The 24,612-nt window shown below is 35.2% G+C and overlaps 1 protein-coding gene across 1 annotated transcript in view; it reads right to left on the reverse strand.

Moving 5' to 3' along the window:
• Nucleotides 1–6,361: 6,361 nt before the first annotated feature.
• LOC131592086 (otogelin-like protein) overlaps nucleotides 6,362–24,612 on the reverse strand; it is a 91,748-nt gene continuing 73,497 nt past the window's right edge. Inside the window, exons 44-58 of the mRNA XM_058863364.1 lie at nucleotides 24,229–24,370; nucleotides 23,702–23,887; nucleotides 22,980–23,192; nucleotides 22,003–22,107; nucleotides 21,580–21,687; nucleotides 21,109–21,210; nucleotides 19,755–19,859; nucleotides 19,626–19,666; nucleotides 18,607–18,670; nucleotides 17,505–17,683; nucleotides 17,089–17,197; nucleotides 16,179–16,294; nucleotides 14,576–14,621; nucleotides 10,428–10,507; nucleotides 6,362–7,983 (exon numbers count right to left, since the gene is read on the reverse strand). Coding sequence (XP_058719347.1) covers nucleotides 7,783–7,983; nucleotides 10,428–10,507; nucleotides 14,576–14,621; nucleotides 16,179–16,294; nucleotides 17,089–17,197; nucleotides 17,505–17,683; nucleotides 18,607–18,670; nucleotides 19,626–19,666; nucleotides 19,755–19,859; nucleotides 21,109–21,210; nucleotides 21,580–21,687; nucleotides 22,003–22,107; nucleotides 22,980–23,192; nucleotides 23,702–23,887; nucleotides 24,229–24,370 — 1,797 coding nt within the window. The 3' untranslated portion in view covers nucleotides 6,362–7,782. The remainder of the gene's footprint in view (nucleotides 7,984–10,427; nucleotides 10,508–14,575; nucleotides 14,622–16,178; nucleotides 16,295–17,088; nucleotides 17,198–17,504; nucleotides 17,684–18,606; nucleotides 18,671–19,625; nucleotides 19,667–19,754; nucleotides 19,860–21,108; nucleotides 21,211–21,579; nucleotides 21,688–22,002; nucleotides 22,108–22,979; nucleotides 23,193–23,701; nucleotides 23,888–24,228; nucleotides 24,371–24,612) is intronic.

Below are 24,612 nucleotides of genomic sequence, written 5' to 3' on the forward strand. Positions count from 1 at the left end.
TACATTGTGAAGTATAAGCTTTGTAAAGCTTATAAAGCCTTTAAACTCTACAAATCCTTTACAAGAGGGACCTCTCGAATGAACTGAGACAATAGACTTATAATATTGATGGCATACACAAAAGTGTTTAAGGAATATTTTTCAGATTTTTAATCCAGTATATTGGGTATATAGCTGGCTTGCATTCCCTGAAAACACAATCTGTCTAGCCCGGACAATTCAAACAGTAGGAAAATCTGATTTTAAAGCTAAAAAATATATATTGGGTAATCACTGAATTAACCATTTTTAATAATTTTCCACCACCAGCATTTGTATGCCATTTTACTATACATAAATACATTCTACTTAGACCTAAAAAAACAAGAAATGCATTTTCAATTGTACACAAAAATTGTTCTACACCTACATCTAATAAGAGAGATTTAGAAGGTTCCTTTTTGTTGCCAGAACCTTGCCATCACTTTTTAGGCCCTCATCTAAAGACCCAAGTAATTTAAAAAAATAAAACCAAAATTATTGAATTGACCAAAAAGACCTAAGGTTCAAATCTATCCTCAGGCTAACTACTCAGGAGACAGGAGACCTAAACAACAAACAACTTATTAACTTTTGCTATCAACTGTGTCTCAACATAAGATTCAAGTAGGCTTCTCAGTCTGAAAAAGAGGCACTTGGGGGGAAATACAGCAGAGATCAATAAAATCTTAAGTAGCCAAAATTGTGCAGAAATGGATTTTCATTTTCTCTTCAAGTACAAGCACTGTGAGGGATGAAACACAGGTGGTATGCTCCAAATTTACAGAAGAGGGGAAAAAAGAGTTATTTACAAAATAAGTAGTTTATCTGACAAGGCTTAAAATGAGTACTAAAAGTTTCAAGGGGTTTCAGAGGAGGCCCATTTGTGTTTGGAGAAGTTTGAGTTTATAGAACAGAACTACAATGAAGCTCACAAATAGCACTGCAAATGCATCCATCTCAAAAAGCCCTTAAGCTGCAAATGGTGGGAAACTGAGGCAGTGAAGGTAATTTTCTTACACTATTCTTACAGTCCTCTTCAAGGGTCAGAGGTATGATAATTGTATCATTAAAGCTTTTAATTCATACCTGTCTAAGAGGTGACTTAAAGATGCTGGGATCTCTTATTTCTTCTGGGGAACGCTAAACCCAAAGCAGCAGGCAATAAAGCAGATTAAAGGTTTCAAAAGAGCTTCCAACTATTTAAGTAGAAAGAAGACTGGGAATGTTCAGTAGCACTAAATGAGATCTCCCTGTGAACAGGGAGCTAGAACATCAGGGAAAAACAGCCAGTCCAAATCACTAACCATATATTTTCAGCATTTACTTCAACTAGCTATCCACGCCCAAAAAGCAGAGTATTTTCCTTACCTTAAATAAATATTTTAATAAAAGCAGCAGAAGAATTGGTTGATCCATAGAGAAAGAAATATTACAGTCCCAGTATCTCTTAAGTCTTTGTGTCGCCACGGCTTCAAAGTGAAATCATGTCAGAATATCCTAAGAACAGAAAAACTGCTACACATATTTATTCTTCACATGGTTACAGAGGCAGCCAATGGTGCACCTGAGATGTGTGTCTTTGATCTGGCCCTGCCTCTTCCCAAGCCTCATATCAAGTTTCCTGAGATCCTTTAATTTCAGTGAACTCTGGATGTGCCTGCTGTTCACGAGTAATTTTAAAACCTCTCAATGTAAAAAATTATTTTTAGTTTCTATGTGATTACCAGATCAAAATTTATTGCAGTCACTGCTAGCCCTTATTTTCCTTCAGACTCTGTTTTTCTACACCTTTCTACCCAGATATTCTGTGGCCAGTGTACAAAATAAGCTTGAAAACACTTTTCTGCAGAAGTACTAAGCACAGCTGCAGAACCATTGGCATGTCTTACGATCTCACAGAGGTCCCATACAAAGTCACCAGTTTAAGCAACTATAAATAAAGAACAGACAAGAATTCATGGCAGTGGGACCACTGATCTATTTCTCAAAGGCTGCTGAACAAAAGCTTGGCTCAGAAAAAATACACTGGGTGATATTCATCTTTGGCCAGATCTGAAGTAGCAATTTCAGAGTTGGACTTACTTCAATATAATTCTCAGTGCCCTAAACTTTCCCCAGATAACATTTTTAATAAAAAATTAGTTTTCCACTGTGTTCTTTGAAATTAAATTGGTTTAATAAGCTGACAAAAATTGTTTACTGATTATAAAATAAATAAAAATTAATGCCATGGTATATGTGTACCATAAAAAAGGGCAACAGTCATATCATATTATTTTGTATTTTCCTAGGTGCTATCATCACATCATACTTCTGTCTTGAGACACTATCTTGTTTTTTTCAGTGGGCTGTTCCTAATTTTTACTAAAATATATATCCCACTGAACAGTGAATCATGAAATAAGGAATACAATTTTCAACTAAAGCTTTATTTAGAACTTGTAGTAAACAAGGCAGGCATACTTTCACCAGAAAAATAACATTTTGGAACTTTTATGCTATCCAGACTCAAAGACACACATAGTAAAACAAAAGCTGCTGCAATGAAACACCTGATCTTAAAACACTGAGTCAATCCCCCTGTCAGAGTGGCAGAGCACATGGGTGTAGTCACCTGAATGTTATTTTATCTATCAATGACAAAAGTAAGCTACTGCTTATTCAGCTAGTTTGCAAAACAGACATGCTCAATTTTTTTTTTCCAGAGCAATTTATAATCATCAGGCAGAAAGGGAGACTTTATTAGCAAAGTGATTTTCAAGACAGCAGCAGAAGCCCTCTCTGTGTTAACCCCAATAAAATAAGCATGCATGGCACATTCCACCTTAATCAAAAGAACACTCCCCAAAACATAAACACATTCCTTTTATTCAGCATTTCTACTGATTAAGTTGTGATACCATTCACTACTGGTTTTCTCCAGAGTGTGACATCAGTGCACAGATGCAGCTCCACAAGCTCCCCCATACTAAAACTACTCACAAAACTGGAAACTACACGGATATTTTCCAGACTATCTCCTTGAATGCTCAAATCTCTCATGTCAGGGACTCATTTACCACTGATTCCAGTAGATATAAGACCACCTAACTGGTATATATGTAGAATTATTTTTCAAAATAGGCAAAAATGATAGTTCTTAAATGATCAGCATATGGCTGCCAAGATCTTGTCAATGTATCTTATTTGCTACAGCCCATTGTCCTTCAGCTCTCAATATATTTTTCCTCCCTAAACTTTGGTGACCTGTTAATGGAGAGATAATTTTTTAGATTTTCTTATTCTATAGGCAGCTTGCACATTCCAATTGGCATTTAAAGAAAATTTAGACAAAATTTAGTACACACAAACTGTCTCCACCATAACCTTTTCTCAATAAAACCCCTTTCTTTCTCTTGCATTAATGTGCTGAAGTATACCCCTCAAAAGATTTTTTACTTACATGTTGTGAATGTTTTTTGAAAATATACTCCAGAGAATTATTGTGAGTGTGCAACTGTACAAATTTTTGTTAATGTCCTGGTCTTCGTGCTTTGTCCTCCATGATAGTTATATTGCTATGGTCATGTGTGACAACTCATTTATGTTTTGTCCCCTAGAACACACTCCTACGGGATTTTTCCTTTGGATTCTTCCTTTGTCCATGTATGGACACCCATACATGATTACAGCAGCAGCAGCATCTCAAGGTAACATCTGAAAAAGGTTTTGATGAGACAGAACTTGGAAAAATTAGTTGAAGTCAATGTTTTCCATTGCCACAGTATTCCTGAGTGGTACAAAACACCACCTTTTACACAAAGGTGAATCTCTGTAGTGTATGGAAATTGGATTTATCATTTAAATTATTGTAAAAGACAAGATAGAAGAAATAGATGTGGAAAGAATTATACAGAACTAATGAATAATAATAAAATAATTATAAAAAATAATTTCAGTTTCTGTAAGCTGAGTGCATCAACAGGGCAGAAGTTCAAGGAAAAAAGAATTTGTGTCAGGAAAAACGGACTGTGAAAGAAGGGGTAAATGAGCCACATCTGAAACAGAATTTTGTCACTTCTGAAGCACTTTGAACGGCACAGTGACCATTTGTAATCCTAGAGTGGGTTGCTGTAAATGCCTCTGCCTTTCAGTATATTATGTGTCTTGTAATTATGTTCAGACACCAAACCTCAGGCCTAATCCTGCCTTAAAATTTCACCAATATACAGGCTCATGTATTTGGGAAGAGCTCTGTCTGCAATGTGGAAATACATCATACAAACTAATTACATTTTACTTTTTATTTTTAGTATACAAATTTGGCTAGCTAAAAATGGGAACTTTAACTGCCTGTATAGCTGTACTCATATTTTATTAATGAAAACAGATAGTAAGTGGCTTATACCTAATATTAAAAGCTGTGCTTCAAATTCTAATTGTGTATTGGGGCTAGAGTTGCTCTTAAATTACCTGGTAAAAAAGCAATGTAATTATAAAAGCCTAAAATAAATATGGCAAAGATTTACCATTTTGTAGAAGCATATACAGGTACAATCTGATTCTTCTAAGTGTAGAGACATTTTTATGTTTATCTCTAAAATATCGGCATAGTTTTATGGCTAAGTCTCTATATTGTGTGAATTCTTTTCAAGCACAGGTAGGAAACAGCGCTTAAAAAGAATAATGCCCTGGAGCAGGGGAAACGTGGGAAAGAAGGGCTGCTGGAAGGAGTTACAAATGGCAGAAATGACAAGGCATGGTGGGACTGCAGCACCTCCATCGTGCACAGTTGCTTGGGTTGTCCAGTGACAGTGGGAGTTTCAGGAGTGCCTCCCCAGCCTTCCTTCTAGGGGAGTACAAATTATGCTTGTTAGTTTCAGAGCGGGTAGAAGGGAGTGAACGCTGTGGGTGTGAAAGCTCTTTTGGTCAATAATAAGCAGACTAATTAATTTTGGTATTTAACTAAATAAGATTTGAGTTGGATCAGCTTTCCAAAGCAGCACACAAGAGACCTGTGCAGACAAAGTTACGCAAAATTTAGGACAGGGCTTGAGGGAGGAATGCAGAATTGAAGAGACACAAGAAAGCCAAGACAGAACCATAAACTGCATATGTTTTGTATTATGTATAGGTTGCAGACAGAGGAAGGATGGAGCAGAACAGTCCTGCCCCTCTGCAGGCTCATTCAAACCTTCTCTCTGGAGCAAGGTCTGCAAGGGCTAGCTCATGTTATGTAAAACACATCCCATTGTGCCAGTGTCACCTTCCTGGAGGTAAAAGGGGTGGGTGGGCTGTCCAGGAAATGGTTCAAGGGTTTTAACAGATGTTCACTTTCTGACAAAGCAGCCTGAGTTTGAACTGTAAAATGAAAGACAATCTTAGAGCCACCCTATCCAGCCCCACTGAAGATGTAAGATTTTGCTGTAGGCTTCAGGGACAATCCTAACGCAGTTGCTACTGATTGTTGCATTTAAAAAAGCAAATTGTCTAAGTGGGGAAAAAATAGTTTAATATCATTTATCTTATTGGAGGTTGTCATGAAGTTAATTTTAAACATAACTTCTTTTATAATTTTCAGGCTTTCCTAAGGTTTTGCATTAGAATTAGTGGCAAAGCTTAATTAATTGCATCAACACTGATTTATTATCACTTTGCAAAATAATGTTTATTAAATTCTTTTCAATTACAAACACAGTTCTAAATGTTAGAAAAGCAAATAGCTTACATGGCTTACAAAAGGCCACAGCTGTTCAATGAAAATGTTTGATGATTATATTGAAAAATGCTATATTTTGAGGGCCTCCTTTTTGTCAAATGCTAAATTCATTAAGTAGATTTAGGCCAAACTCTGTTAAGGCAAGTACAGGATACCTCCCTCTATCTAAAAGTATGGTGGTGGTGTTTTTTCTTTAAAGTTGTCCTTTAATCTGCTGTTTAAGTACACCAACATTGCAGAGATGACTATGATTTAACTTCTATTTCTCGGGTGCCTGAAAATTTTCTGTGCACAAATTCTGACAGCAGTATCAGGGAATATTTTGGCCCTGGTATATAATAAAACTTGAAATATCTGCCTTACAAACCATAAAAACACAAAGATGAAGCATAGGCTTTCTCAAAGTGTCACTTTATTTTGATCACTAGTTGATAATTTCTTTCTTTATAATGGTTAAATATTTTGCTGATATTTTACCATGGATTGCTATTTAATTTTTAAACCAATTCACTATTTTTAATGATATGCATGAGTAGATGAGTCTTGTTAATAACAACAGATTTCTCTACATAAGCTATTTTTCTTTATAAGCAATCAAACTGAATGCAACAAAGATTTGTCACACAAAGTTGAAAAATAGCCTTGAATTTTAAGGCAGTTTTAATTGCTTATATTTCATTGTAATAACCCATGTGATAATCCAACCTTTTTGCAATTAAATGACGACAGCTTGAAATCAAAACTGTCAGAAGATTTTCAAACGTTTAGACAAGAATTTCAATTCTCACACAGTTAAAAGGAAAATTGATAAGGAAAATACTGTCATAATTAATATAATTTTCATTCAGTGACTTTATAAAGCAAAGTAATCTTCTAAAAACAAGAGTAAACTTGCATCCTTTATTTTTAAATACAGGTTATGTCGAGTAAAAGGGAAATGATATTCAACTTAAGGTGCAGAATCATGGATATTTACAGCTTGATTGAGCATGAATAACTCACCTAAGTCCTTCAAAACATTTATTTTACCTGACTTTTTTTCCTGGACTCAAAAATTATGAATCCTAAATTCAGGCAATAGTCTAAATATCTGTATTGAAAAAACAAATTAGAAAATATATTGAACACAAATGTCCAGACAGGAAAACAAAGACAAAACCCATTATGAATATTTAAAATGTGCAGTACTGTGGGGTTTTTTAATAAATATATATATATACATATAATCTTATTCTATACTAGCAAACAGCTGATTTCTTTTCTGTGAAAAGTGAAAAAATGGATATAAAATGGAAACCTTTGTAGCAGAAATGGCTTTCAGATATCTTTGAGGCAAAAAAGCTATAATTCTTCAGCCTTTGCCTAGTCATGCTTCATATTTATAATATACATAAAAATTAAATACATCTCTAAGGTTTCAAGATATTATGATTCTGCTGTATACTCTGGAAATTTCCTACAAGTACGTACAGATCACAGTGGTGTTGTTTCTCAGTCACAGTGTAAGCAGAATCCAATCACTGACAGCAGCTTAATGGACAAAATACAGGTTTTTGAGCAAGGTAAAAAATGTTACAGTTGAACCCACTGCTTTAAAAATAAATTAATTCAGTCATTTTCAAAATCCTATTGTGCTACTTTCCCATTTAAACATGGAACTGGTGATGGTTTTCAACCGGAGGCCTCTAAGTAAATGAACCATTGAGAAATTACTTCAGAAAGTCTCAACTTTGATAGGTAGCCACGATCCAAAATTTTAAAACACTGGAAATACTAGCCATATTAACCAGCTTTTTTTCGCCACCTCATCAGAACGCCACTGAGTAGAAATAAATGATGGATAAACTACATCTTATTCAAAAAGATTTATGGGGTTTTTTTCTATTCTTGCCAGTATTTTCAAAGACAATTCAAAGAACAACAAACAATATCTTTGCTAAATTTGGGAAAAGCTATATTGTAAAACATAACTGATGTATTTTTTATTTCCCTGCAGAATACTATACTCATCCATGACCAAAAAACTGTGTCTGGTGAAAGCTAAATCATGTCCACAGTGATGTTCAGTTCCATTGGCATGAGCAGTCTATGGGCTCTTGAAGGACATACAGAATTTCGGTGCCATTTCCTGAGCAGCGCAGGGGCACAGTCAGGACTCGTGTTCCAACTTCTCGACAGCATTTACAGAATCTTAGATGGCTATCAATATTGACATTGAAAATTGTTGCAGATGGGCATTTTCCATCACAAGAAGCCACATTTACCTATGAGTAAAATAAAAGAAAACAAGAATTAAAACTAGAAATCTCAAATTTTATTATAAAAATATTACATTTCAAACTTCTTTGTGATTGAAACCCATTTATACATTTGAAAAGGACTCTGGTCTTAAAAATTATTTTATCTTCTAAAATTCATTCTAAGTTTAGCCACAATTTTTTTTTTTTTAATAAACTTTTCTTTATTGCTTAATCATATGTTTTGTTTCAACCTTGTGCTACGGATACCAAAATTGAATCCCCATTTACAAATTAATAACTTTGGAACAGCACAGCTGAATTCATGTCCTTTTCATGTTCATTGATAAAAAGTTATATTCCTCTAAGTAAAGGGACGGGAAGTTTATCATTCTCCTTGAAAGATGAAAAGCATATCAGTGCAAAAGCTTTTCCTTTTCTTATTTATACAGGAGAGCTGTGTTATCACTCAAAGAAATATATCCGGAAAGTAGATGAAGTAACAAACCAGCTACGGCACATACTAGCTAGGAAATTATTTGTGCTCTAGACAGCAGAGCAAAGCTTTCTCTCACTGTTACATTATGTGAAGAATTTACTTAGCTGATATGCTGACCAAAAAAAGGAAGTATACTTTTAATTTAAAACTTAAGCAGAGTTAAAATGCTGGGAAATCAAGGATGGCTATACTAGGTCTAGTTCTCTTTGTGACAGACTTAAATCTGATTTCTTCTGCAGGTGGGGCATATGAAAGATGCTTTGAGCTACTCCTTTCTGAGCCTGTCATGAGATGTGCCATACCTATATAAATTAAGCTAAAAGATTACTCTCATAACTTTGAAATTTCCTGAGATTTGACAGAAGTAAAAAAAGATTTCATCCTAAGCACTAGTAATCACAGTTATTTATTAATTAATTAAATGTAATAATGCTCAGCCCTCTCCAAAGTTTGTTAGCAGTAACCCAGCCAAGAAGACATTCGTAGTTCCCAGCCAGTCACAACAGATACCATTTGATGGGCCAAAATCACCTGATGGAAAAAGAGTGCCAGAGGGGGAGGTGGAGAGGAAAGGGAGTTTAGCATATGAGGACATGAAAATCTGGAGATACTTCTGTGTTTAAGGTAAGAGAATCTGGACTGTGTGAAGGATGTACAGCCACCAAGGAAATTGGGAGAAAGGAGTTGCTGGGAAAAGGGGGCTCTCAGATAGAGGTGGCATGGTGGTAGGTCTTTTTGGAAGATGGGTAGAGAGGGAAGAAAAGATAGACTTTACAACAGAAAGATGAAAAGGAAGGCTTTGCTTGTTGTGCCATGTAAGACATGAGCTGGCCAACATTCTTGTTGCTCCTCTCTGAATGTTTTAGTTCTGCAGCAATACAGAGGGACCACAGCTGAGCAGAGCCCTCTCTCATAGTGCAGCACTGCATAAAAGACTCTAGAGTGAGTTTGGTTCCACTGCCTATCCATTTTCCTAAATGCCATAGCTCTTAGCCTTTTTGTCTGTAGGAGAGCAGAGATCTTCACAGAGCAGGATGAAAGGCCAAGGATCTTTTCACATCCCCTGAAAACCTATGAGGTTTATATATCTTTCATTTTAAAATTCTTTATTTAGTCAATACCATATCTTTATTTTGTTGTATTGCTGTCTCTTACCCTAGGTTGCTGAATTAACATTGAAGCTCGCCAAACTCATCTCTTAACTATGGAAAATTACTCTAATTTCATCTATATATTTATACTAATTCATTATAAATCCTTCTAAAACTAAATAAATATGCCATGCACTCCAACAATTCAAATTTGAACATGTCACTATTGATCTTTTATCAGGATGGCTTTTAACATATGATGACATTTTGCCTTTTCCCTGATGACTGCTTAGGTTTTCCAGCAGAATCTGGTCAGAGGCCTTTTGGAAGTGTTGAGATACTTTGTGGATTGCTTCCCTTTCAAGTGCTACCTGAGAAGCACATTTTCTGCTCAGAAATTTCCTGGAGTCTGTAGATGGGGCTACACCAAAGAAATAAGTTGTCCCATGAACTTATGATATGGAAACCCATGCTATGTGAGGGAAAAGACAGACAGCATAAAGGTCTCCAAAGAGGAATGCAGCAGTGTTCCATCACATTTTAAGTAGAAATATTTGTGCCTCTCTTTTAGAGCAGGATATTATTTCATAATATTTCATAACATCTCATAATATAACTAAAGAGTTCAGTGCCTTCATTAGTTAAAGTAATTACAGTCAGTATTTTTCATTTGAAGCCAGATGTTTCTCCAGGTAGGAGGGCTCAGTCCTTCAGTAACAGAAATAGCTAGTATTACTCCATTTATGGTAGAATAACTTTCACAGAGTCTAGGGTCTGCTTTTGAGAAGAAAGCAGGATTTTGTTGTTGCTTTTTGTAAACTATAAACAACTTCTTAATGCGTGGCTTGGCATGCCATAGGCCATTGAAATTTTATGCTTACCGGGCTTTGACTTATACAGTCATTTTTTCTTATGGTTGTCCTGATTGTCATTTTCTGGCAAATCCTTTCTTCCTTTTTGCCTGATAAAATACAAAAAATGCATACTGAATCAATACCTCTTCTGTAATGTATTTGCTTCTTTAAAAAGTAAAAATATTAACATACTTAAAATAGTTATACTTCATTTTCATTAATGTACACCTGGAAACTACTACTTCCATAATTTTCTTTTTAAATCTAATATATTAATATATAGTTCCTGTGCAGTATTACCTATTTTTGGCTGGTACATATGAACATCAAATACTCCAAATAAGCTATACATTTTTTAAAAAATATTAAACTATGAATATGTTTTAAAATTGCACATATGAAAAGAGAAATATAAACAAATAGAAAAAATGTATTCGGTAATTTTGAATAGTATTAGAATTAATTTTGTTTTATTGGGAATGTTGAATGTGAAAAGGATTTTGATCCTGCCTTTTATAAAATTTTCAGAACTTAGCATTTGAGAAGGTGAAGGTGTGAATGTGATTACAATCTTCATTCTATTTTGCATGATTAAAAATTAAATATAATTATATTATTTCAATATTTTTTGAGAAATATGTCCTTCATAGAAGCCTTAAAAGAGAGACATACATTTATTTCCTACATATGGTGCATTTTTTATTACCAGATCTGAAGCATGTAGCACATGCAGTCAACATAAAGATCTAGGATGAGGGAAATACTGAATTTTTATATTCAGTCTTGGAGCTATTGATAGGAGGGTTTGGAGTTTTTCTTCTTTGTAAAATAAAGCTGTACAGTTGAAAGACATTTTTTAAACATAATAAAAGTCATAATATAATACTGAAACAATTCAACATAATTTTTCATGCTTCACTATGTATCAGACCATTATTACTATCTGTGTAACAGCAGTTATTTAGATCTCCTGATCCACTAGTTTTGCTGTGTAACCATTCTGGACATACAGCACATAAAATAATAAGAACCATTCAGCAGTTTCTTGACCTTCCTTCAAGGTTGGGTGTACAGAAAAACAACCCTTCTGTTCCCCAGAGGCTTGAGAACACTTTTATAAGACAAATGATCTCTGAGTAACCAAGATATTTTGCAACCGCAGCTCCATTAAGTACTGAAAAATTAGGTTGGCTGCAGAATACAGCTAGATTTTAACCTGTGCATTCAGAAGGATCAAACTAAATTCTGTTACTGAATTAGCAGATCACTGTATGAGTGAAGTTGTTAGACTATAACATCTCACTTTTCCTTCTTCAGAAATGCTTAATTTCTGTGATGTTTCAATCTGAAAATGTTTGCCAGCTTGAGAGGACAGTCTTTGTACTGCTGCAAGTCTTACAGAGATGAATAGCTAACATTTTAGCCTATAAAGTGCTGATGTCTTATGGAAGCTCTGCTGCTTCACTTTCCTCTCTCCAACCTTGAACTGTGAAGAAGATCTGCATTTCAGTATCAGATGTGCTTTGTTTACACATTCCTTATTTGAGGAAGGAGTTTCTGTGATTCGCCTATCCTAAAGAGCAAAGAATTATATGTACTGCAACAGTTCTGTAACATTCTGAAATTTCTGGTATAAAAAGTATATACTGCCATGGGGTTGTAATTGTATGTGCTGTGTATCCCTCCCCGCTCCTGCCCTCAACATTATCATAACTTTGTAAAACATATTTGTGACAAAGAAAAAACACAGCATAAATCCATATCTGCAAAGGTGAGATGAGACAGTAACACACACTCTTGCTCTGTTTTAAGACAAAAGTATTTCCATCATTAAATTTAGAGACCTGGCATCAGATTTAGAATCTCTTGGTAACAGTATTGAGAATTATGAATTTTTTTAAGTAATATCTCTTATTAAATCTACCCTGTACAGCAAGTTTATGTGATAAAACCAATTTCAACAATGAGCAGGAGGAACAACTATCAACAACATATACCATAAATGGATGAACCTAATTCTGACAGGTGCTGAGCAGTGAATCTCAACCAGGCTTTAGAAAACCACTGATTTGGGAGACAGCAGAGGATCAGCATCTCTCAGTATCAGGCCCAGAGCCATTAACTGCATGGTAACATCCAATGATGATGACAGCTATGACACATACATCAAGCAGTGCTTATATTATTTTCAAGAAAAAAAAGAAAATACATTATTAAAAATAATACCTTGTTCACAATTAATACTATCAGTAGGCACTACTGGACTAATGGCAAAGGGTAATAGACCCAATCCAGAACCTGGCAGAATCATTAGGAATAGAAGATTCTCATGAAATAAAAACATTTCTGTATAAATGACACTTCATTAATTCTTACACTGCCAACTGCAATTTTTCTTTTAGCAAAAGAGGATGAGCTTTCCTGTTAGTCTTCTGCAATTTAGAAACTCTGCAGCTGCTTCAAGTCTCACTAAAGATGGCCTATACTTCATTATCCTCCTGGTTAACACCAAACTGGAATGCTTACTTTTAAACCTTTTTAAACCAAACTTTTGGAATTAGTCTGTCTATGGCAAGGTAAGAATTAAATATATGCACTCACTTTGCATGCATTAAATCAAACTCTTTCAGAAAAGTTATTTGTTCCCATTAAAATCCCAATGTGTTGCAAGCTCTATTTATAAGTACTCAACTGCTTCACCACAGGGCACATGCTTTTAATTAAAAGTAAAACAAACAAACAAACAAACAACATATAATAATATGAATGATATCTGGGGGTTTTAGCAGCCACCTTAGCAAGTATTTCTGAAGTATAACAATGCCTTTCCTGAGGCCACAGAATATGGCCAAAGTTATAAATCTTCCTGGTCAACAGAGAACCAGCAGTCAATAATTAAGACTAATTTTCTAAATAATGCCAACCTAATTTATTTATTTATTGGGGGGCGGGGGGTGGTGGTTGATGGGGCAAATTTATTTTTTTAATCTCATGAGAGGAAGATTGTTGATTAGTAAGATTTCAGTGCAGTTCCGGTGTGTTACTTCTCTAAGGTGATTCTCAATAAAAAAAACATTATGTTGTATAGAACTACCTTTCATTTTCCATATTTTGGTTACAATGGAACAATAATATTTGCAGTTTCCTTTCTAAGACTCACATAGCTTGGAAATTTGGTATAGGTCTGTATTTTATAAATATCACTACTTCCCCTTATTTCTCCAAATTATATTCAGTACATTGCACTTCAGTTTTATATAATAACTGTGCAATATATGGTTGTAAGTCTGCAACTTTCTAATCAATAATATAAGCAAAGATTTGTGCACAGAAATTCCAAAGACTAATTTACTTTTACGCTAACATTGAACACAAAAAAGGCCAAAAAAGAGGGTTAAGATTTTCTGTAATGTTGAACATGTCCTTGCTCTACACAATCTAAAAAATCAGTTTTATAAAACAGTGGTTTATATATATATGTACACATAATAATAAATAAAATAATTTTTTTTCTAGCCAAAACTGCAGATTAAACCAGTTTGTTCTCAATCTACTTTTAAAATTGCATAAATTATGAAACCTTTATGTCAGCTTGAGTCACATCTAATCATATTTTAAAGTTACACACAGAAAATGTGAATGTATCACCAGATATTAAAAGGCTGATTTTATATAAGCATTGCAATCATCAGTTTTACTCTAATTTTTCCTCATTTAGGATTTAAGAAAAAACATTCCAGTATTTTGGACCTAGAAAATACATATTAGGGATACAGAGTAAATTGCTAACTTTGAAGATGTATTGCAAAATGTCATTGAATCAGGAATCGCTTTTAAGAGGAAAAATTCTTGTCTTTTAAGAAGAAGATCAGAAGGTGCTATTTGAGAGCCAACTTAATGATAAAGAGAATGTTTTAATTGAGACAGTTTTAATCTTCCATACTTGGAGAGATTTGGTTATACTCCAGAACTATAATGTTAAAAATCACCAAGTCAGCAGCCAAATGAAGCAAGACATTTTAATAAGAGTAGTTAGGTAACTACAACAATTTTATCTCATTTTTAGGGGGAACTGCATGCTTTTTCCCTCTTTATGTCCCAGCAACTGAGGTTAAAAAAATAAGCCCTCCAAAACCAAAGCCAAACTAGCACATATTGCAGCCTTCATCACTTACAGGTCTTGCAGCAGCCATCATTATACGTCTGCACAACTCCTCCATTCTAGGAAAATAAAAGAAGAATATAGCAAAAAAGTCTGGGCCCAATGTAAAGGGAAATTGTATCTCATGACATTTCACATTTTAAAAATGTCAAATTAATAAAAAGTAGTGCCACTGAAATCAACAGAATTAAACAGATGTGTGTCAGCTGAAAGATTGTTTCACAAATTATTTACAGCTTTTGAAACTGAAAATGAACTCATCACTGATGACAAGCTCAGTCATGTTCAGTTGACATCTGATGTAGTTTCCTTTGAAGAAGTCACTTAGTTCCTATAAACATGTATTTTATATAATCTACTACCCCCTATTTCTCCACCATGGAGATTTATTAGGATAGTTTCAAAAATTCATGTGAGTAGCCCAGATCTGCATATCAAGCAGATCTACAGATCAGAACATAAATAGAACTCTTAGGATGACAACAGACAAAACAGATAAATTTTTCAGCTTCTATCTTTTCATGCAAGAATATATTTTTTACCTCATTACATTGAATAAGTTGTTCAAGAACTTCTTAAAAGAGCACTTAAACTCAGATATTCCTGAATTGTCCTGAACTGCCTGTGAGAAAAGCTTTCTTCTCAGCTACTGTTCAAGCCTATGTTCAGCATCTCTCAAAAACAGGTCAGACTGATTCAGAAAGTTAATTTTAGGGCTCCATTCTTTAAAATCTTAACATAATAGATGATGTCAGAATGGTTCCAAGGAAGAAACTCAAGCATTACCTCAAAATAGTACAGGCATTATTTTTAAATAGAATATCTCCCTCAGGACTGGAAGAAATAGGAACTTTTTCAAACAAATGGAAGGGGTAAGTAGGACTGGTACTAAATGTATAATCTGTAGTCAAGGCAGTAATGGTACTTGCCCTCTCAACATAAATATTTATTATTATTTGTAGCTCATATAAAATACAGGATGCACTGCAAGCAAAAAATTTTCCAAGTATTATAAAGTTAGAGAATTATTAAATGAGAATTTAAATTGTAAACAAATATGCAGTCTTTGTGAAGAATACATGTTCTTCAAAGCAGTTTATATGGATATGTCATCTTTATATTTTTAAATATATGATGTAGGTAAATACCTTGGACATTTTTTGTTATGTTACGCAAATTTTAATTTAAGAGATAATAAAGTTTATATATACTCTGTCATCTCCCTAATCATTCCACAATTTAAGGAATTTTTAATATAACTGACTTTTATATGGAGTATTTTTGGATTTCTTGATCTATTTATTGTGGCAAACTAGTATTCCAAACTAAAGTAAGACATAGTGATTAGCACTTTCTATAGTGATATGTCAAGCATGATTCCAATTCCACAATAGTCTAAAAGCAGTCATCAACAAGACCCAAGCCAAACACTCCTCACAGATATTTTGTCAGTTAAAAAAAACAGGAGCATAGGAAATGACTGCAAATTGCTCATTTACAGGTTTTTACTTACCTCTTTCTTAATTTAAAGAAAGTGAATGAAGTTTGCCTGCACTGTGGAGTGTAAGCCAAAATCCAGAGCAATTATTGTCACTTACCTTACCCTAAGTACAAACCTTTGTACACTCAGTGTCATTGAACGGGGGACAGACAACACTTGACCCCAGGACAATAGCCCCCGCAGCAGTCTTTACACATTTGTAGTTGGTACAGTTGGAGGTCCAGGTGCTTCCTTCCTGAATATATAAAGCAAAGCCACTGTTAGGAAAGCCAAAACACTTCACCTTTATCTCCAACCTGAAATGTCTACAAAAGTAGTGCCCTCATACTGTAGTATCTACTGGAGTGGAAAGCATGCTGCAGACCACCTGTAGGTGGTAAAAGGGAAAGACCATCTTCTAACTATCAGAGGCTATTCCTCCCTGCAGCCATGGCTCTTCTCTCCAGTGTGCTGCTGAGCGTGGCTGTCCTACTGCAGAATGAAAGGACTCTGCCAGTTCAATAGTTTCCTTTGCTCTAAAATAATTTGGAAGTATGAACCAAATCATGGCCACATCTAAATTTCTGTGTATGTGGATGCTGGAACACACTATCAAGATCCTGAACCCCAGAGCTTCAATTTACACTTTTCTTTAGTAACTAGCATGAAGAGTGGCCCTGAGAAGAGGGGGACATAGAAATCCTGATGTAGGCTCAGAAGCTCTCAACACATCTAAATCACAATATGTAATTTAGGGTTTGAACCCTGTTCTGCATTTAGAGCATATCCAGCCTTAAGTAAATGATGACATTTGCATATCTTAGCAGAAAATATTATAAGCAATAAGATATTTACGTATGTGAAATGGCAGGTCTTTAGATAAACACACAGATTTCCAATCAGACACCATAAATAGTCTCTTAAGCGTGTAACCAGCAGAAACGAGGTATGAAACAAGAATGACAGCATGAGTTAACAAAGAAATGCCTGTCAGACTCCTGTCTATTGTATCATTACAGTTAGCTCCTCTCTGGGTTCAGAGGCACCTACCTCATACACAGTCAGCGTTCCATTCTCTGTTTGAAAAGAGCAGGACACATTTTGACACGTACCACAACAAGTATGGTGACTGAAGGAAGGAATATATACTTGATGCTGGAAAGAAAGGAAAGGAAAAAGACGAACTAGTACTTTCTAAACATACATCATATGGAAATTCTTTGATTTCTGAAATTAAAAACACCAAGGAAAAGGATGGATGGATGGATGGATTTTTTTACACAGGCTGCTAGAAACTGCCTCTCAAAATAATCATGTAAACACAAGATAGACATCATCACTGCTAAATTCTCAAGTTCTTGCTGAGCAAACAGGGCTAGCAAAAGTCTTCACTAAGATTTCTATCCTAGTTGTGCAGTTGTGCTCACAAATTGCATAATTCCTGTATTTTAGGAATACTCACAGCTTCACATTGCTGGGAACAGTTCATCATTGTGAAATGCATGGCATTGTAGCCTGTGTTCTGATCTTTTTCTTGTAAACACTGTACAGTGTAACAAAGGTCTCCATCCAAGTACTGAATCACTGACTGTCCAGGGCTCAGTACTGTGACCTCTTGGAAGATGCATACATCATCCTTCTCTAAAACCAAAAGAAATAAATGTCACCAGAGGGGGAAAAAATATGAAACAAATTAACAGAACCACTCCTAAGACAAAAGTAAGGCAAATTCATATTCACTGCAAAAGAATTCTATCTTTTAGATGCAATTGGTTTGTGGTTTTAATTACCAAACAAGCATGGGAGGAATGATAACTCAGTTTTTGAAAATGTTACAAAATACAAAACTACCTAAAACTGGTAGTGCTCCTACTATGGAAGTAAAAAAAGTCTGCTGTTCTTATTTTTAAAGTGTTCTAATATTTAACATTCAGCTATTTTGCACATCACATAATGTAGCCTGCCAATTAAACAACTCTGCAAATACCTGTGGTCCAGTAATCTGGCCAGGCTGTGAAGGTGCTTGGCTCTTGGAGGCAGTTTAGCCTGGGCTGCTGCCAGGACTGCAGCTTGCCTCAGCACCCCATGCACAGTGCAGCTGAAATCTGCTCTACATGAGTAGCTGAGAGAGGGAAGCGAGCAGAGCTCTGATCTTAAGACTGGCTAGCTCCTCTTGTGCTGGCTGAACAGGTCTGGTGCTCTGTGGGAGATGTCTCTTTTGTGTTGAAAGCTGACTAGCAGCAGCTGCCCTGCTCACACTCAGCTACTGTTCACAGCCTGTTTCCTATTTGCCTCTCACCAGAGAGACTACACCTGCCTCTGAAGGCATGGGCACTTCTACAACACTCCCACACTCTGCCAAAATAGACACAAAATGGATGGGTTAGCAGGAAAAGTACCATATTCAGAAAAGAGACTATCATTGCGTAACTAGATAGACACATCAAATTAAGATAAAAGAGCATTTACATTTGAGAAGATTACAATTACCTCATTTCTGCTTGCTTTGCACACCCTTTTAGCTAAAAACTAAAACACAACAATGAGGAATAGGAAAATGTTACCACAAATGTAGTGAGTGCATCCACAAGCACTGGAAACACTGCTATCTATTTTTTTAACTTCCCCCTGAGTATAGAAAGATAAAAGTATTCAAAGTCAATTAAATGTAGTGCTACACAGACAACTTTTCTCTAAAAATGTGAAATATTATTTTCATCGCTTCCAGCCCTGGTTTCATAAAAGAGAAAAATTGCAATGTACTCAAGAAACAGAAGCATTCAGAGTTATTCAGTGTATTTATCTCTTAAAACAGAAAACAGCATTTCATTTTCTGTAACAGTGCACAGAACAGCAGAGTCAATAAACAGCATTTTTTCCTGAGATACAAAGTTATTTCAATAATAAATATATTAGCAAAAGATTGCCTCCTAAGGAGTTTCTTCCAAAAGATAGGTGAAAGTTATTTAAATATAAAACTCCTTAGTAGACTTTGTGTTATGCTGTCTTCACATAAGGAAAAACTTCAGGCATTGCATAAGGAAAATAATGGTCACTATAGTATTAATGGGAGTTTGAACATTCACTATTAATTATTTTCCAGATCACAGTCCCTGTCATGACAAACTACATGAGGAACAAAATATTTATGATTTCTCACATCAGCTAAATTCAATTGTGTTTAATAATTTTAATCAAAATCATAAATGTTTAATAAAACAACACATTTCTTCAGATGATACATATAATCATAAAGCTCATACCTCACTGGTTACTTCTTTAAATGTGAATTATTTGTGTGGAAAGCCTTACTAGCATATTGTTTCATGTCAGCACTGAACAGGACAAAAATTACAGTTGCTTTTTTTCTTTTTCCACCTTACAACACACAAAGTGAAATTTCTCCAAGGAATGGCTGACAACACTATGCAGACACTTGGAATTACACGCTTGAGCTGGGGCTGGAAGGAGATCCCACCCTGTCCCTGTTCACTCTTTACAACTAACCAAAACAAGGAGTGTAAAAGGGAGGAGTAAGACAGTTCAACACCCTTACTAGCAGGATTGGAAAGACACCACTTACCAATTTACAGGTCAGCATAGTGACATTTTCACAACTACATTCTGAGGAGATAAAGAAAACTGTGTTAATCTATTAGCTAACTGTTAGCTTTGGTTAGCAATTGTGACTAAGGAGTAAAGCAATAATTACCACAGTGCCATTCTGGACAACATTGCCCAAGTACTTTTTCCTTCACAGGTGTCATGTCATCTGCGCATATCATAGGAGGCTCAGAACAAAGATTTTCATCACAAACTAAATGAGGGGGAAAGACATGAGAATTTACTCAACTTCTCTTCATGTTTTTCAGCTTATATATTACTTTTGATAAACTAGTTTTAAAATAAAATTATTTTATATAAACGTTACTGTGTTTCTTAAGCATCTCAATTATGTTTGGAATGAAAAACTAAAAAAATATTTTCAAAAGTGATTTTAGTTGCCTTCAAACATGTTTAAATTTTCAGAGAACATCTAACAGGAATCATTTAATATTCTTCCTACTTCAGAGTTACTCAAGATTATAACTAGTACCAAAGATATCTAAAGGCATAATCTTTGGTAAACACGGACTTGAAATGTACTGTAAAGGGCACTTCTGGAAGATAACAGGGAGCAGCTTCTCCCCAGGTATGATGCTAATAAGAAAATAGTGCCTCCCTTATCAGAAGTGGCTAACTGGGATTGTGAAAGAAGATCACACTCTAAGATCTAACTTTCTCTACGCCAGAATTGGGGGGAAAAAATGCCAAAGGCCTTTGTAGAAAATTTCACCTGGGTGAAGGTCCTAAGAAAAGGAAAGGACTAAAAAGTGAAGTAAAAATTACTAAACTCCAAACTTAGTGGAAATCAATTTGATTATTTGAAATTACCCTGAAAGACTGCAATAGGATGAAAGTTAATCTAAATTAAGCAGGTATACTTATAGATGTTACTTTAAAATGTAGAGCACAATTTATGCATTTTATGAGGCTATGAAAAGGACTAAGTTACACTGGAAATATTTTTCTTCTGCCTGCTCATTGTTCGAATAGTAGTCAACCGAGAAGCATTTGAAACACTTGGTCTACTCCTTCCCCTAGGACCTAAAAGTGCAAAGAAACTGCCTAAACATTAGTGAATAGTACAACCGAGGTAAAACAACATGGAAACTGTTCTATTAAATGTGTTTTAATATATGAAAATTGTAGATTTATAATCCAAGAATAGGATTCAATGCCACATGAATATACTGTTATTTAGATCAATGAAGATAACCGTATTCTCTCTAGTGAACTAAACAACCTCTCCAGACTCCACTGACTAGGTTTGTCAGATCACCACTGGGCATACCAAGAACTTTGATTTTACGTCACATTTGGTACCTTCACACCTTCATTTGGACCTCTTAGTCTATACCTGAAGCCCACCCTACTTGCCAAACTTAAACAAATCCCTGCACACCCACACACTGTCATTTTTACAGAATTAGGTGACATACCAAACTCACAACAGTTACACTCACCACAGTAGTAATGAGGACAACAGTAGTGTATGGTATTAAGGTCTACAGTGAGAATTTCCCCTTCACTACACAAGGGAACAGGCTCAATACAGGATTCACAAACTAAATTAAAAAAAAAAAAAAGCCAGACATGTACAAAATTTTAAATACTAAAGAGTTAGCATGTGTGAATTCTGTCTAAGACTATATAACAAGCAATACAGCATTTGTTATTCAGTAATACAGTAAGATAAAACTTTTAAGGATTTTATGGATATAGAAGCTAAACAAAGTTCAAATATGATATTCAGAATTATGTTGGAAAGAAAAGATCCCCAAACCCAAGAATAAATATGCTCCAGTCAGCCAGATCTGTGTAAAATCTCACTCCAAGAATTCCTGCCTTGAGTTATTTATTTTAGAATTATAGTTTGTTTTTGTAAATACTTGACTATTTCTTAGCTCTCCATAAAAATATTAGAGGCTTCTTACCACAGAGATGAGAGAAACAACAGGGATCTTCCTGTTTTGCTTCAACAATAAATTGATCTTCTCTGCAGTCAGGCTGGGAGGCATTAAAACAAACTGAGGGATCACACTCTGTAGGATGTGAAACAAGCACTGTTTTAAAAGGAGTCATTGAAACAATATGAAAAAGGATAAATAAAATAGATATGCTAAGTAAAATAAAATACCCCAAATTGACTGTAAATCACAAGTAACACAAAACACAAACACAAAAAAATATAAAAAGGAGAATGTATTCTCCTTTAAAAAGAATACATCATTGCCTGGTGCTATTTACAGCGTCCCATTCTATTAAAAATCAAGACAACTTGTAATGCAAATTTTCTTCCAACATATAGTATCAGTATGGAAAACTTTCCACTAACCATGGTTTTTTATTTCCCTTACCACATCGGTACTGTGGACAGCAGGATAGGGGGTGGTAGCCTACCACTAATTTTTCATTGGGTTTGCATGTTGGAGTAATGGCATCACACAATGACATGTTACATTCTGTGGGATAAAAAACAATTTTGATGTCTTTAAACACATACAAGTGCAAGTCATATAGTTCAGGCTGTTTATATCATATATAATATTTATATATTATAATACAGAGATGCACAAAACAAGAGCAGCCCAAGTCAGCTTGAAGTTCACTCCATACCACCACATAGACCTTCAAGCTCAACCCAAGCAATCAGTTATATCCCTCTTAAAATTGGTATTTACTTGCTCTGCTCCCTATGCATGAAGCCAGCTATAATGTCCCACTGATATTTCCTGAGCAAACTGAAAATACAGCATCGGTTACAGGCATTTAATAAGCACCATATCTGCTGGACCGTATGTTCTCATTTTCCTTGAAGACATTATGAAAAAATTAGTATATTTTGCTTAATGTTTTAGGAGCAATAAGCTTGTTCTTTTTCTTAACAACCATGGCTAGGCAGAATATTAGTATTCAGTGAACAGCTCCCAGAAAACAGCTTCTGGGAAACAGCAGTAGATCAGAGGATACTGCTCGTCACACCAAGGCACTAGAAAGACAAGCAAGCAATCTCTGATGATGTCCCCAAATACCAAGGTACTTCTGTCACTGAGTACATATTAATTTATTAGTAAATTCCATGCAAGAGCTTAAAAAATAATTTTTAACTGAAGTTTTGTTTAACTGGTGGACTTCAAAGAAAAAAAATTATTTCAGTGAATAATTTTATTTATTCTTACAAAGAATAGAAGTCTCAATTGCTGGCCCAACCAGCCACAAGTACTTGAAAATTAATTCTAAAAAATGTTACCTTGAATCTAAAGTTTGTCAGCTGCCTGTGAATGTGAAGCACTTATTTTATAATTCTTTTACAGAAAACAAGTGAGGTACATACCACAAACTTTTTTGGGACAGCAAGCTCTCTCTTCAATGACATGGAGCAGAACTTCCCCTTCTCTTTCACAGACTGGTGCTGGATCCTCACTGCATTCAGGTTCTACAGCAATAATGCTTCCATTTTCTAAACAGTTGTACATGCAGCACCCTCTCATGGACCCATTCCAGATCTCCCCAGCAGAGCGGGGTTGTCCTTTATTATCTGTACATGCTGGAAGAAAAAAGAAAAAACAACATTAAAACTCTTTAACAAGCAGGCAGCTCCCACTTTCTGCAAGCAACTATGACTTGCACAGAATTATTGCATAAAATAATATGGCTGAAGAACATTATGATAAAAGAATCCAAGAAAGGATGATGACCTTAAAAGTCCCAAAGGAACAAATGGGTGAAAATATGTGGGGGCCAGGGACAGAACCTGCCCATTTTATTCCTTCCAAAGTTCTCAAGGGAGGAAAGTCTGGGAGCTGTAGAAGAATGACCATCACTTTTCCCTCAACAGGGGTACATCAGTTCCCAGGGGTACTGGTTCTTAAAGCCAAGTTAACTGAAAGCACAAACTGCTGTACACTGAGAAAAGGTGGGCTCTGTTGAAGGGACATTTACCAGATTCACATTTACTGAGGACTGACACAGAACTTAAGCTTATCTCTTACCATGAATTGTTAATATAACAGTTATTATCCTAACTGCAAAACTACTCTGTCCTGCTCTACTTACTACATTTTTCTTCTGGTATACAGAGGTCAGAGTCTGTTCTATGCAGAATGGTGCCATTTTTGCACACGCAGTCTTCCCTTAAATAGGAACAGGGAGAATCCTCATAGAACCATTTATTCAAGCATGTCTTGGCTTCACAGGGCTGCACACAAGCCTGGTATTCCTTGCCCTCAGGACAGCTCAATGCTGCAAGGAATAAAAAAGGACATTGAGTGCTTCTGTATTCTTTCAGCATTTTATTGGTTAAATAGTTAGTAATAACAAGTGAGTTAGCACAGAAAGCAACATTTATACCTTTAACAGTACTTTAGATAAGCAGCTAATTCAATGGAGATTAAAATCTATTCATGTCTAAATGATGTATTCTCATCTTAAGAACTTGTACTCTGATTAACCAATGCAGTGATAAAATGAGATGTTACTTGCAAGAAAAGGAAGAAATATATTTTAAACTTATCACTAAACAATCACTAAAAAATCTCATCACTGAAGCCACATAAGGGTATAGAATATGTCTATCTGCTTACAACAGTAATCAGGTGTCCTCCATCTAATGCAGATATTGTGCTTGTTGCATAAAGCCACATATGCAGAAAGTGCATCACACTCATAATTCCAAAAATTAGTACTGCTGATCCACATCTTCTCACAAAATTCCTCTGGTGACACCTAGGAACATATTGAAAGTGGGAATTAATAAGGACTTCCTCTAACTAAAATAAATCAGTAATTAGGAGAAATAATACAGTCACAACGGGAAAAAATCACTAGCACTGTCTAAGTTTTAAAATATCCTTTTCATCAGAACAGTCGTTCTGCAAAATTTAAACTGCCAGAATTTTTTTATGCTGATCAGTTGACAAAGAATGTAGTCCTAATGCGATTGTCACACACTTTAAAGAACTTTTCAG

The sequence above is a fragment of the Poecile atricapillus genome, chromosome W, assembly GCF_030490865.1.
Source record: "Poecile atricapillus isolate bPoeAtr1 chromosome W, bPoeAtr1.hap1, whole genome shotgun sequence".
Taxonomy (NCBI): domain Eukaryota; kingdom Metazoa; phylum Chordata; class Aves; order Passeriformes; family Paridae; genus Poecile; species Poecile atricapillus.